This window comes from Piliocolobus tephrosceles, chromosome 7 (genome assembly GCF_002776525.5).
Source record: "Piliocolobus tephrosceles isolate RC106 chromosome 7, ASM277652v3, whole genome shotgun sequence".
NCBI classification, from domain to species: Eukaryota; Metazoa; Chordata; class Mammalia; order Primates; family Cercopithecidae; genus Piliocolobus; species Piliocolobus tephrosceles.
In genome coordinates this window covers 22,518,903-22,532,898 of record NC_045440.1, presented here as the reverse complement: position 1 = coordinate 22,532,898, position 13,996 = coordinate 22,518,903, and the positions used below count along the sequence as shown (strand labels likewise).

Sequence of the window (13,996 nt, the reverse complement as noted above, 5' to 3'; positions counted from 1 at the left end):
CAGAAAGATTTTCCTGGAAAATACCTACAAATGGACATACCCAAAACTACCCAAAAAACCTACAATGTTATAGTGGGCCACACATTATTTTATAATTTATCTTCTTAGCAATTGGAAAACAACTATATCCTTTTAGAAAGTGATGGGCCGTACCTCAGACGTCCCACAGTCACAGTCCTCTCCCATTTCCACCATCTGGTTCCCACAGATTGGGGTGGATATGATATCTGTAGGCAATGGAGCATTAAAGAGGCAATTTGATAATTTATCTTCAAAAAACTTGTCATAGCTAACACGGCTGCAGGAACTGAAGTCTGTGGGTATATAGAAGCTGTGAAGATAAGGAAAGAAAAACTGGAATATAATCATGCTTAAAATGTGGGAAGCAGCATCTGACATTAGGCACAATTACACCGACAGCCTGCCCCAAAAGATAAAATCCAATGACCAACTGCCAGATCGTGAGCTCATTTGCATGCCTGAATTAACCTACCTGGGTGGACACAAACACCTCCAATTTCATGAGAAAATATAGCCATATTTCAAAGTGTAGCATCCAGGCTACTTTTAATAAAACAAATATGTCTCTGACTTCTCCAGATAATCTTAGATCATTTGGATGTTGTAAAGACCTAAAGGTACCAAAATATGTATTTACATGTCTCAGAATTCACTTTCCTTTAGAGGAATTCCTACTGATAGGATCTCTTCATTATACAGATAAAGATGAGGTTTAAAACTGCTGTAATGGAGGGGAGAGGTAGCATAAGCTCTGTAACTGGCATGCAGCCATATGCTGTTTCGTGCAGGGGCTTTGGAGAATGACCCTAGCTTGAGTGGGCTGAGGGAGGAAATGAAAATAGAAAAGAGGAAATAGAGTTTATAGAGTGAGTTGTATGTATAGAAAAGAGGACATGAATATATAAAAAAGATTGTGAGATTTTAAAAGATAAGATTGCCTAAAAATTTTGCCTAATTCAGGGTAGGAATGTGTGATGTCTTTTCATAGACTGTCCTCATTGTCCTATGAGCAGTTTCTTCTTTAATTAGAGTTTTATTCTAGAACTTTTTTCTGACCACCATCTATTCTGAATTCATGGAAAATCTGATAAATGCTAATGATTTTTCTGAAGCCAGGTCTTGTATAGATGAGGATAAAATGATGAATTGCCCCAACAGCAAAGAGACAATATGTTTAAATTATGTCTGAGTTATTAAAAAATATTACATATAGATGACGTGGCTTGGCACAAATGCACATTTATTTAATGACTCAAAAACTTGAACATGTTGTTGAAGATGACCTAAGGTAGTACAGCCCATGGTGGATCAAAACCAGGGCTACGTAGCATGTCCCCAGAGCCCAGATGAGCCTCACCTCAGTGCTTTGTCCATCACACATATTGTAGAAGGACACTTGCAAGAATAGTTGTCATGAAACATTCCAAAGTTGTGGCCCATTTCATGTGCCATTGTCCCTGCAACTCTAAGAAGACTGTCACTGTGATCCTAAGGGTATGAAAAAAGAAAAAGATTCTCTGATTTTCGACTGAAATTATACTTCACTCGCCATCTCTCTCTCTCTCTTTCACACACACACATACTCGCCATCTCTCTCTCTCTCTCTCTCTCTTTCACACACACACACACACACACACACACACACACACAGTACTAAATGGAACTGAATGCCCATCACAGCATATATGGTCTGTCCTTTGCTCCTTGAGTAGGTTCCTATAATGAAGAAAGTTGTTCCAGTTTTCCTTCCAAGAAAGATGGCAAATTCTCATCAACAATAAGAAATAAGAACTTTTTTAAAGTGATATATCTCCCTTACCTTTGGCTTCCCTTTTAGAAGTCTTTGATGCATTTGGCCATTAGGGATCTAAAATTGTCTGTCAGCCTAGCACTTTAGCTCTATTTGTATCTTTCTCAATTCCGTAATTGCCAAGAGTAGACATCAGTCATTTAAAAACTTGCCCGTTGCATGAAATCAGCCTATAGCCAACTTGATCACCAGATTGTTTCTGGTTTGAGATGCTTGGACTCAACTCCAAGCTTGCAGATAAATTAGAGCTTGCAGCTATAAATTGTCCAGGAGCAATAAAACAATGCAGGAGAATCACTGCAGGGTAAAATGTCCTATTGAGGAGATAAGAATCTGCCAGTAACATCCACCTACAGAAGTCTGATGCTCTTATCTACTTCATCTCAAAGAACTAAATGGAAAGTTTGATGAGGAACAGTACAAGAGTGGCAAACAAGGAACAGCTGTGTAAATTGGGAAGTTGATTACCTACACACTGTATATTCTTTCATTCTTTTGAGATGAATATGGTAAACCCTCCTATATAGAAATATAGAGCTCTCCAAATGGGGAAAAATGCAAGCCAAAAAGCCCAAGAAAAATTAAAATGTGTTTAGAGGTCTATCTGAAGTTCCTTTCAAATTACAGTTTCTTTCTTCAAATAATGGTTTTCCTAACTTAAATGATTTTTGCCCTCGAATGATCCCCATTCTGTCTTGCCCCGCTCTACATCCTACCTACCCTTTGAGGTCCTGTTTTTTTTGTTTGTTTGTTTTTTTTTTTTTTTTTTTTTTTGAGACTGTGTCTCACTCTTATTGCCCAGATTGGAGTGCAATGGTGCAATCTCTGCTCACTACAACCTCTGCCTCCTGGGTTCAAGTGATTCTCCTGCCTCAGACTTCTGAGTAGCTGAAATTACAGGCACCAGTCACCATGTCCAGCTGTTTTTTTTGTATTTTCAGTAGAGACAGGGTTTAACCATGTTGGCCAGGCTGGTCTTGAACTCCTGACCTCAGGTGATCCACCTGCCTCAGCCTCCGAAAGTGCTGGGATTACAGGCTGAGGTCCATTTTAATGCAACTTTTCCTGACTATGTTAATATTCATCAACAATCATCTCTTATGAATTCCTAGCATGGTTTTCACTTCCATAAAATAGTACTAAGCTACCTACTATATGTTAGAACTATTGCTTTAGGTAGGCCAGTTTTCTTTCAATTTTATGGCAAGCTATTTCAAATTTGAAAATATGTATTTTACTTCTTCGGTACATCCATGAAACCTATCACAAACTCAGACTCAAAAGACAGTAACTAAAAAGTATGTTAATTCCATTTCTATCTAGGATGTAGAAAGCTGGAAAGAACATTATTCTTACACTAACAAGGATAAGGCAGATAGATAACTATAACTTCCCTTGAATCCACCGGTAAGTTGGGGTTACAGGACATCCAAAAAGTCTGTGAACATATATTCAAAATGAAAGTAAGATAAAGCCTTTCTTAGACAAACAAAACTGAAAGAATTTACTGTATTATAAGGAATGTTTTCAAAAATTCCCTTGAAAGGAAAAAATATATACTAGATAGAAATTTGGACTTTTATAGAGAAGTAAAGAGTGCTGGAAATGCAATAAAGTGATGGTAAATATAAAACTTTTTTTAAAGCTTCTATTATAAGTTCACAGGTACAAGTGCAGGATCGTTACTTAGGTAAACTGTGTCATGGGGGTTTGTTGTACAAATGAAAAATATTTTAATTTTAAATTGCAATCAAAGATGGATATCTAAAACAAAATTAATAATGTATTGTGTATTTATATGATATAAAGTTAAACATATGATAACAATAGCACAATAGATGGGAAGAAAGAGAGGCATACTCGTAAAAAAATCTGTACGCTTTTCCCAGCACCATTTATTAAATAGAGAATCCTTTCCCCATTGCTTGTTTTTGTCTGTTTTGTCAAAGATCACATGGTTGTAGATGTGTGGTGTTGTTCTGAGGCTTCTGTTCTGTTCCATTGGTCTATATATCTGTTTTGGTACCAGTACCATGCCATTTTGGTTACTGTGTAGCCTTATAGGATAGTTTGAAGTCAGATAGTGTTATGCCTCCAGCTTTGTTCTTTATCCTTAGGATTGTCTTGGCTATGCAGGTTCTTTTTTGCTTTTATATGAAATTTAAAGTAGCTTTTTCCGATTCTGTGAAGAAAGTCAATGGTACGATGGGTATAGCACTGAATCTATAAATTACTTTGGGCCGTATGGCCATTTTCATGATATTGATTCTTCCTATCCATGAGCATGGAATATTTTTCCATTCGTTAGTGTCCTTTCTTATTTCTTTGAACAGTGGTTTGTAGTTCTCCTTGAAGAGGTCCTTCATATCCCTTGTAAGTTGTATTCCTCGGTATTTTATTCTGTTTTTAGTAATTGTGAATAGGAGTTCACTCGTGATTTGGCTCTCTGTCTGTTACTGGTGTATAGGAATGCTTGTGATTTTTGCACGTTGATTTTGCATCCTGAGACTGCTGGAGTTGCTTATCAGTTTAGGGATATTTTTGGTTGATACAATGGGGTTTTCTAATTATACAATCATGTCATCTGCGAACAGATACAATTTGACTTCCTGTCTTTCTATTTGAATACCATTTATTTCTTTCTCTTGCCTGATTGCCCTGGCCAGAACTTCCAATACTATGTTGAATAGGTGTGGTGAGAAAGGGCATCCTTGTCTTGTACTGGTTTTCAAAAGGAATACTTCTACCTGTTGCCCATTCAGTATGATATTGGCTGTCGGTTTATCATAAATAGCTATTATTCTGAGATATGTTCCTTCAATACCTAGTTTATTGAGAGTTTTTAGCCAAAAACTTCACGCTAAACAATATATTAAAAAGATAATGCATCATCACTATGTTGAGTTTACCCTGGAACGCAAAATTAGTTCAACATTTGAAATTCAATCAATATTATTTACCATGTTAACAGACTAAAGGAGAAAAATTGTCATGATCTTCTCTGTAGATTTTTTTTTAAAGCATTTGGTAAAAGTAAATCATAGAACCAACAGTTTATCGTCATACAGACCTGAACAACTCCAACTGAATGATAAGGAGAACACATTGTAGACATAAATGCAAGACCCACAGTCATTCCAGCAAATTCTGTTGCTCTGCAAGAAAGGAATATATTGATAAAAAAATTATAATGCTAAGCTCTATTTTTATAGACAATTCATCCAAAACCGTAAATGGATACCAGAAAAACTCACTGTGAACCATCACTCAATGTTTTTCTTCAGTTTTTGAATTTGCATAAGGCATTTTTCTGTAGAATGGCTTTTGTGTCACTTAAGATCCAAACACCTAGATAGAATTATGTTGAATATTTTCCATGTTTCTGATTATAACACTTTTCATTGTGATGTGTATCCCTTGTGAAGAAAAAGAAAGGCTATTTTTGGTCCTAATAAGTATTTCTCCATATATATCTTGTTTTGATATTAGCATTACCACACAGGCTTTGTTTTTATTTATATTTTACTCATATTTTTATATCACATACTCTTGTTTTACATTAGCACTGTTTTAGTACAGTAGGTTTAGGGATTGGGCCCATTTTGAAAGCATTTGTATTAGTGATCATTTATATTATTCAAATAATTTTTATACTAGAGAGGGGTTTGAATCATTTGCACTTACATAGATAATATGTTTTTTCTTTTTTTTAATTTTTTTATTATTATACTTTAGGTTCTAGGGTACATGTGCATAACATGCAGGTTTGTTACATATGTATATTTTTGCCATGTTGGTGTGCTGTACTCATCAACTCGTCAGCACCCTTTAGTAATTTTAATTTTGCTTTTTTGGTTCCTTTTAATTTTTCTATAAATCTTCAATAATTTCATACTCATTCCTTTTAGTTTTTTTTTCTATCTGTACAAGATCCTGGTCCTTAATTGTCTCTGGAAATTTGCCAAATTTGCATTAAGTTTTTAATTTCCTTAGTAGATGCATTTACATGGGAAATTGAACTGCATTTTCCATAAAACAATATTAAAAATAGAGAGTATCGATTCTGCTGTGTAAAATAAATGAGAAAACTTCTCAATTTTTCATTCCCTGCAGATTTTATCCATTTAATCTGATTTCAGATATTTATTTTGAAAATATATTTTACATTATACATGCTTAAAAGGTTTATGATACCTGTAATCTCTTTTAAAATTATATCACAAAGTTATTTATACTTCATTCTACATTTTTGTGGTTTCAGTTCTCCCCACTTGCTCATTTGCAAAAACATTTCCTTCATTTTGGAGTTATATATTTTGGTTTATCTTTTAAGTGAACAGAGTATATTTGGATTCTTAATTTTTTAACCTACTTATACCTAAGTATAGGTATCTTCTGTTAATTTGTTTGGTAAATGGTAAGACATTAATTGCACAACTGGAAGAACAAATATTTCCTTTCTGTTTTCATTTTTTTCTGATCTCTTCAAGGAATCTATTCTTGACATTGTATCATCATTTATTTTTACCTATACATTTATCATCTCGTCTATTATTTTTAAGCTTCTACACTATTACTGTACAGTGATGGAGTATTCAGCAATTTGTCTGGCTCCCTTATTACTTACCAGCTATGAGACCTTGGAAAATCACTAAACCCCTCCACAAAGAATGGGCTCTTGAGTCTAAAACTCACCTTTCCAAACTAAGAAATTGTGTAGGCTACTTCCCAAAGGTGACCCCCCAATGAACCAGCCTTGCAGTATTCTCAGCCTGAGTAGTGCCTTCCCCTTGAATCTGGATTGGCCCTACAACTTACCCTTGATTAAGATAATATACCAGTAATGACACCCTGTGACTTTTGTAGTTAGATCATAAAAAACCTTGCTGCATTATCTTGTGCCTCTTGAAATGCTTAGTCTGAGAAAAACTAGACACCTAGTAAGAAGTCCACCTACTCTAAGATAGCCATATTGAAGGGAAGCTCAAGCTGGGCACATGAAAGGGGATATAGACAGAAACAAGACCAACCAGACTCACTGTTCCAGCCAAATGAGCCCACGTGCCAATTATGTAAATGAAGAAGCCTTATTTCAAGCCCAGAAATTCAAGCTCGTTTGTTATGCAGTAACCGATGACCAGCACAGAAATATTAACTAATTCTGGTGGACATAGTTCACTGATGTCCCATGAAATTCATGGTTTTCTTAGATAACAGACTCTCCGGTAACTTCAAGTCAATCCTTACTGCTTCCTTCTCTCTGATTTCAACTAAATATTATCCAGCTACCCAGCAGCATTTTCTTGACCGTTTTGAGGCACACCCTCCAGTCTCATATAATTTATAGCCATTAGATTTATTTCCCCTATTGTTCTTAACTGGACATTTCAGCAGGAAATAAATGAGTGAAGATGTGGTGTTAGGATATAATACTTAATTTTTCTTCTAATAATATCTTAGAGGTTTCTTCTAACTAGAGCCTAAAGCCAATCAATCAGTTCTTTAATTAAACACTGAATCAAAAACTATCTTTCCATTATATAAACTTGTCTTTTCTTCCTGTATACCCAATAAAAACAAACTTTTTATGAATCATTGCTTTGTTTTGAAAAAAGAAAATACTTGGATCCAAAATAAGAGCATATGTGACATATAATCCAAGTAAGTGCTCTATAAATACCTACTCCCCTATGTGTTGACCTCACTTTGCCAAGGTTCAGAAAAGCATCCACCAAATACCACATAGTGTGCAATGGGGGAAAATCTGTACATACGTGATTAACTGAGCAATATCATGATGCTTTCTTCTTGGGAGAACACTCCCCCTCCATTTAGAAAAATTTTCCAAGGTGAAGCTTGCATTTGGGGTTATCTTTATCTTATCCTCGTCAGTCCAGATTTCCATACCAACTAAGGCCACATGAGTATTGAGCTTTTTATAAAGCTGTCCAAAGAAAATAAATGGCAAAGCAATTACTTATAATGGTGATATCATTTTAAACATTTTCAATGTATTTTTTATTTTTAAACATTCATCACAGCAGTATAAAAACCTTATTTCCAAGCATATTTGCAAAACAATGTATTGACTATTTTGTAGACACTAGAACTCCCATTCAAAACAAAAGATAAATACCCTAAGATAGTTCAGGTCTGTAAATTTCTTTTTTTGGGGGGGGGGGGGAGGTGGGGAGATGTAGAAAAGGCCCTGTTAAGACAAAATATTCCTGTTTGTGCTCTTAAGAAATACTATAATTTTGTGTCAGTGGCCATTATTCTGGCTTCAATTGCCTATATGTTTTTCAGTGCTCTCAGAGTGAGAATATTTCAGAATTAGCAAAGTTTGCTCAGTGCTGGTTTAGGCATTAAAGAAGTAACATGATATGATGAAATGTTGTACACTGATGGATTTACAGTAAGCTAAGTAGTTGCTATAGTTTGAATGTTTGTGTCCCCCAAAATTCAAGTATTGAAATCCTAACCCCCAAGGTGATGGTGTGTTAGGAGATAGGGCCTTTGGGAGATGATTAGGTTACAAGAGTGGAGCCCTCACGAATGAGATTAGTGTCCTTCAAAAAGAGATACCAGAGAATTGCTTTGTCCCTTCCACCATATAAAGGCACAGTGAGAAGGCAGCTGTCTCCAAGCCAGGAAGACAATCTTCACCAGAAACCAAATCTTGATGGAACTTGATTTGGACTTCCCAGCCCCAAGAACTGTGAGCAATAAATTGCTGTCATTTATGAGCCACCCATTTTATATATTTTCGGAATGAAACATTGGTCCTCTAATCTTAAACATGAATTGAACCAAATAATCCACAAGGCATATGGGATAAACTTTAGATATAATGAGTTAAGCTTATGAGACAATATGCTTCCTCTAAAGATACAAGCTTAAATTGCTACTATAGTTTCTAAAAGTACACAGTGACATTCTCACCAGCAATTTTCTGCAAAGAAACTTAAATACTTCTTTTAAAAAAAAAAGTAGTTTGGAAAACACGAAAAGCATTAAGGAATGCAGTTACTGAAAGTGAAGTTAAAATCCAGCCATGTAATCATCCTTCACTTGATTGTTCCCCTCAACTTCCTTAACTTTCTTGTTCCTTTCTTGCTTAATTTTACTCACCTGACAAAACTCCAATCCTGGTTAAAAGTACTTGCCTCTAAACCTCTCCTCCTTCTGCCGTTGAACACAGGGGAAAACACATTGTTCTGATTGCTCTCCTTTTTTTTTTTTAAGATGGAGTCTTGCTCTGTCTTCCAGGCTGGAGTGCAGTGGTGCGATCTTGGCTCACTACAATTCTGCCTACCGGGTTCATGCCATTCTCCTGCCTCAACCTCCCGAGTAGCTGGGACTACAGGCACCCACCACCATGCCTGGCTAATTTTTTCTATTTTTTTTTTTTTAAGTAGAGACGGGGTTTCACCATGTTAGCCAGGATGGTCTCGATCTCCTGACCTCGTGATCTGCCCACCTCGGCCTCCTAAAGCGCTGGGATTATGGGCGTGAGCCACTGTGCCTGACCCTGATTGCTCTCACTTTAAAGCTGTGACTACCAACCTCAAGTAGTCCTTAACACTTTCCAGCAAAACTGCTGTATTTCCAAATTCCATTCACATGCAGTTTTTTGCACACATTTTTTATACTCCTCTTCTTAGTAATTCTAACATTTCCTTTAAATCTGACTTTCACAGTTGTCCTTGCTTCCACATTCACTGAGAGTATAAGAACAATCTGAAGAGAACGTCCACAAGCTCCCACCGTTGGCCCATCCCCTCACCTATTCTTGTCCAAACACCCTGCGCCTCCCCATCTACTATATAAATGTACAACCTCTGAGTCTAAGACCAGTTTCTTCACGTACGTACTACATCTCTTATTTCTGCCCCATCAAGATTATTCCAACAATTCTTCTGTCTTTCCTGTGTTATCAATGTTTAGCCCTCCACAAATCATTCCCATCAGCGTAAGAAGGAAATTTATTACTTCTTTTATTTCATATATATTGACTGTGGTAATCACTTCACTGTGTATATGCATATCAAAATAAGTATATTACAGCAGTATGTTGTACAACAAAAAAATTATCTTCAGAGCATTTATAGAATACCACAAAGACACTCATTCATTTCAAAATAAGTATGCCAACTATATATCCAACAAACAGAAAACTAAGAATTAGTACTTTAGTACTTAAAGGTTGTAAAACCATTTTTTAAATATTTTGGAAATTAGGTAACACAATCATGTCTAAAGAACATAGTCAACAGTTGTATGACTCAAATGGGTTTGGAAATCTGACAAATCTATATTCAAACCTCATGGCTATCCTTTTCTCACTTTGTGATCTTAGGTGAGTTACTTTGTTTCTGACAATATGAATCCTTAGCTATACATTAGGTTTTAGTAACATTTAGGATTGTTCTGGGGATTACATGAGATAATTGTTTATGAAATATGCTACTGTGACAGTGCTTTGCATTTTTAAAATTATTTTTTCCGCTCTGGACCAGCTTTCTGTTGGGATTTGGTCTTCAGCATTTTCTTAATGGATTTTTGGAAAACACAATGCACCCATGTAAAATCAGTTTTTATGTCTTCTTATACCTGAGAATAGTGTGGCAGGTAAATAAGAAAAGGTGTTGGTTTGTGGTATTAATATTCATGTTCAACTGTGTAGCAAAAGTTGTGGTCATCCTTCAGGAGTTAGTCAGCCACACTGGTCTCAAGTGTCTTGACTTTGCTTCCCTGCTTCAAGTGCATTTATTGAAAAACCCAAAGACATCTCCCAGCAAACTATTTAAAACTGCAGGTAGTAAAATATGTCTTACCATGTTGACATAATTAGCCATCTCAAACACCCTCTTTCTGATCTCATCTTGATTCTCATTGTACTTTTTAAACTAAAAGAAAAATTAAGAAAGAATATTATGGGCATTGATAAAAATTAATATACTTGGAAGGTTAAAAGGGTATCTTCTCTTATATTACTTATTATTGATTTCAATTAAAATTAGTTATTAAAGTTAATTAAAAGTTAGAATCAAATTCCTATTTGTCTAGCTACATTAAAGCACTTTGGGAGTAAATATGATGTTTTCTCTTCTGAAGTACTAGCTCAGTATAAAGCTCTAAAGAATTATTCCAAATGTATTTTCACTTAAATTCTATAGTTTTCTCAAAGATTTGCCTTTTCAGAGGATTCCATTCACTAAGCTTTCATTGTGACCAAGTAAGCTTTTATAATGACTCCCTAATGAGAATAAATTTTAATTTACAAATGATTTAACAACAAAAGACAAAATGACAGAAGAATATAATTGGAAACCTAGTTGGGTGCTCTTAAGTCAATAAGAAAACAGTATTATAAGTCCCAACAATTTATGCATATCATATCAATTGCCCTGATGTCTCTGAAAAGAAGAAATCATATCAGCTTAATTACAAATGTCAAATTTCATAGTTGTAGAAAAATATGTAACCATAGCTCATATTCATGATTCTTTAAGTGTCATCCAGATACTTAATGTCTCAATAATAAATAAATATATATGAATGGGAGTTTTGGAAGACAGCACATTTATCTCATATAATTACCTCACCATTATCCAGGACCAAATAATATTCTATGTATTTCTCATGTTTCTGAACCTTCCCATCATTCAATTTCTGAAATATAAAGGGGAGAATTACTGATACAACATCTTCTTCCACAAAAGTTCTTCTATTATTTGACATCTGTAATTTTATAAGCAGTTGGTTTATATCTGAAGTAAAGGTAGACAATATTAGCATTTTAACACCAATTCAACAGGCAGGATTATCTACCAACAAGGCTCATAAATTTGGAAGTGAAGGGACCCCAGCAATATTCTGGTCTGACTTCTTCATTTTATCAAGGGGTCTAAATTATGTGACTAGTAGGGGAGCTAGAAATAAAACCAAAGTCTTTCTATTGTTTTGAACAGTAGACTTTTTCAGCATCCTGACACAAAATAGAGTAACTCTGACTTCAGCATCATCCTAGTGTTTTTCGTTTTTTTTGTTGTTTGTTTTGTTTTCTTTGGTAGCCTTTAATTCATACCCTGGTGAAATACCAGCTCCTTTATCAATAGTGCAATGCAGAGACACCATTGTTTCTAGTCTACTTGGTTCTCTTCTCTCCTTCCCATGTTTTCAAACTTACCAATGTTCTGTTCCTTTCACTATCTTAAAAAAAAAAAGTTAGGCCGCGCGCAGTGGCTCATGCCTGTAATCCCAGCACTTTGGGAGGCCGAGGCAGGCAGATCACGAGGTCAGGAGATCGAGACCATCCTGGCTAACACGGTGAAACCCCGTCTCTACTAAAAATACAAAAACTTAGTCGGGCGTGGTGGTGGGCGCCTGTAGTCCCAGCTACTCGGGAGGCAGCGGCAGGAGAATGTCATGAACTGGGAGGCGGAGCTTGCAGTGAACCAAGATCACACCACTGCACTCCAGCCTGAGCAACAGAGTGAGACTCTATCTCAAAAAAAAAAAAAAAGAGAGAGAAAGAAAAGTTACATAGTGGATTGTCTCATTGAAAAGGGACCAATAGATTATTCCTACTAAATAATAGCTCATCAAAGTTTATTAGATTGCATTTCTGGAAGTGCACGTCTTTTAGTAGGTAACTAAAGTTTGATAACAAAGAACAAATTTCTGAAGATAGACTTTTAGATGTTATCTAATGAGACATGTACTTACTTCCTACCCTCCATGGGAACAAAATATTTATTAGCACTTACAATACACTGAGAGTGCTCTGGGAACTGCAAATGCAGTAGTGAAATCAACATGGTCTATCTGTTGATGAAGCTTACAAGAGACAAACATAAACGTATCAGATGGTGGCCAGTGCTATGTGGAGGATTAAAGTGGGCATGTGATATTGAGTTACTAGGTAGTTATTTCAGAATAGGTGAAATTATCTAAAGAGCTGGTTGTCTAGCAGATGTATTAAGGAAAATGAGAAGCCAGGCAAGGAAAGATAAATTGGAAGACAATTCCAGCAGAGAAAAAAAAATTAGTAAATAGACTCTAAGGTGAAATAGTATTGGCATATTTAGAGCATAGAAAAAAAAAATGCTTGTGTTTTGTATAACATAATGGGGCAGGTCACCGAGAGATGGGGAGTAAAGAGAGGAAGAGATGAGAGAGGTCGATGGGATGACAATCATATAGGGGTTTGTGACCCGTGGTCAGTTGTGTGGCTTTTATACTAAATGCTATGGGAAGACATCAGAGGGCTTTGAACAGAAAAGGGATGTGATGTGATTTACAATAAAAATGGCACTGGATTGATTGTGTGGAATGTGGATTATGCTGAACTGGGATGGGCAGGTCAGGCAGAGGCTGTTACCATGGTTATTATGAGATGGTACCTTGGCATAGTCAGAAAAGAGTGCAAAGTAAAAGATCTGAAATATGTCGGAGGCACTTTCTGATGGATACCATGTAAGGAGGGATGAAGAAAAAGAGAATCAAGGATAATTTCTAGATCCAAACTTGAACAAATGATGAGTGGTGGTAGTGTTAAGTAAAATGGGGAGAAAAAGAGAGGAGTAGGTTTTGTTTGTGGTTTAGAAATTGGTAGTTCTTTTTGGGACGTATTTTAGGTTTGTGATATCAGATGTTTGAGTAGATATATTAAAAAGATAATTATAACAGTCTGGCCTTTAGGAGAGGGGCAGAGGCTAGAGATACACATCTGATGGCCATTAGTGCACAGTTCCTATTTAAATAAGGCACAGGACAGGGTGAGATTACCTAGGAAGAATGTGTAGATAAAGAAAAAGATCCAGGATTGAGTTATGTGAGGTTCTCTAATATTTACCAGTCAATCAGAGCAACGGTGATAGAAAGGAAATGAGAAGGAATAGCACTCCTGAGGTAGAGGAAAGTCAAAACGATAAAATGTCTCGAAAGCAAGGCTCTTTCCACATAGTTACCAAGGAATGGAGACAGAGGGATAAGAGGCCTGTACAAGCAAACCCAGGAGTCGATATTCACAGCAACATATAGCTAGGAGTTTCACCAAGTTCTGGCCAATCAAAGGTGGCCAACTGTTCAAACCATGTTCAAATAAGGCAAACACCAAGCTGTAACCAATGCAGCTGTTTCTGTACCTTAATACATTTT

The 13,996-nt window shown here is 36.0% G+C and overlaps 1 protein-coding gene across 3 annotated transcripts in view; it reads right to left on the bottom strand.

The window, feature by feature from the left end:
* The window catches only part of ADAM28 (ADAM metallopeptidase domain 28), a 63,738-nt gene that overhangs the window by 25,057 nt on the left and 24,685 nt on the right, over positions 1–13,996 (bottom strand). For all 3 annotated transcript variants that reach the window (XR_002732528.2, XM_023216745.2, XM_023216746.2), the window contains exons 7-12: positions 11,435–11,506; positions 10,669–10,740; positions 7,606–7,775; positions 4,902–4,986; positions 1,379–1,509; positions 154–331 (exon numbers count right to left, since the gene is read on the bottom strand). Coding sequence is in view for 2 of the 3 variants with exons in the window: in XM_023216745.2 (XP_023072513.2) it covers positions 154–331; positions 1,379–1,509; positions 4,902–4,986; positions 7,606–7,775; positions 10,669–10,740; positions 11,435–11,506 (708 nt within the window). In the remaining variant the exon portion in view is untranslated. The remainder of the gene's footprint in view (positions 1–153; positions 332–1,378; positions 1,510–4,901; positions 4,987–7,605; positions 7,776–10,668; positions 10,741–11,434; positions 11,507–13,996) is intronic.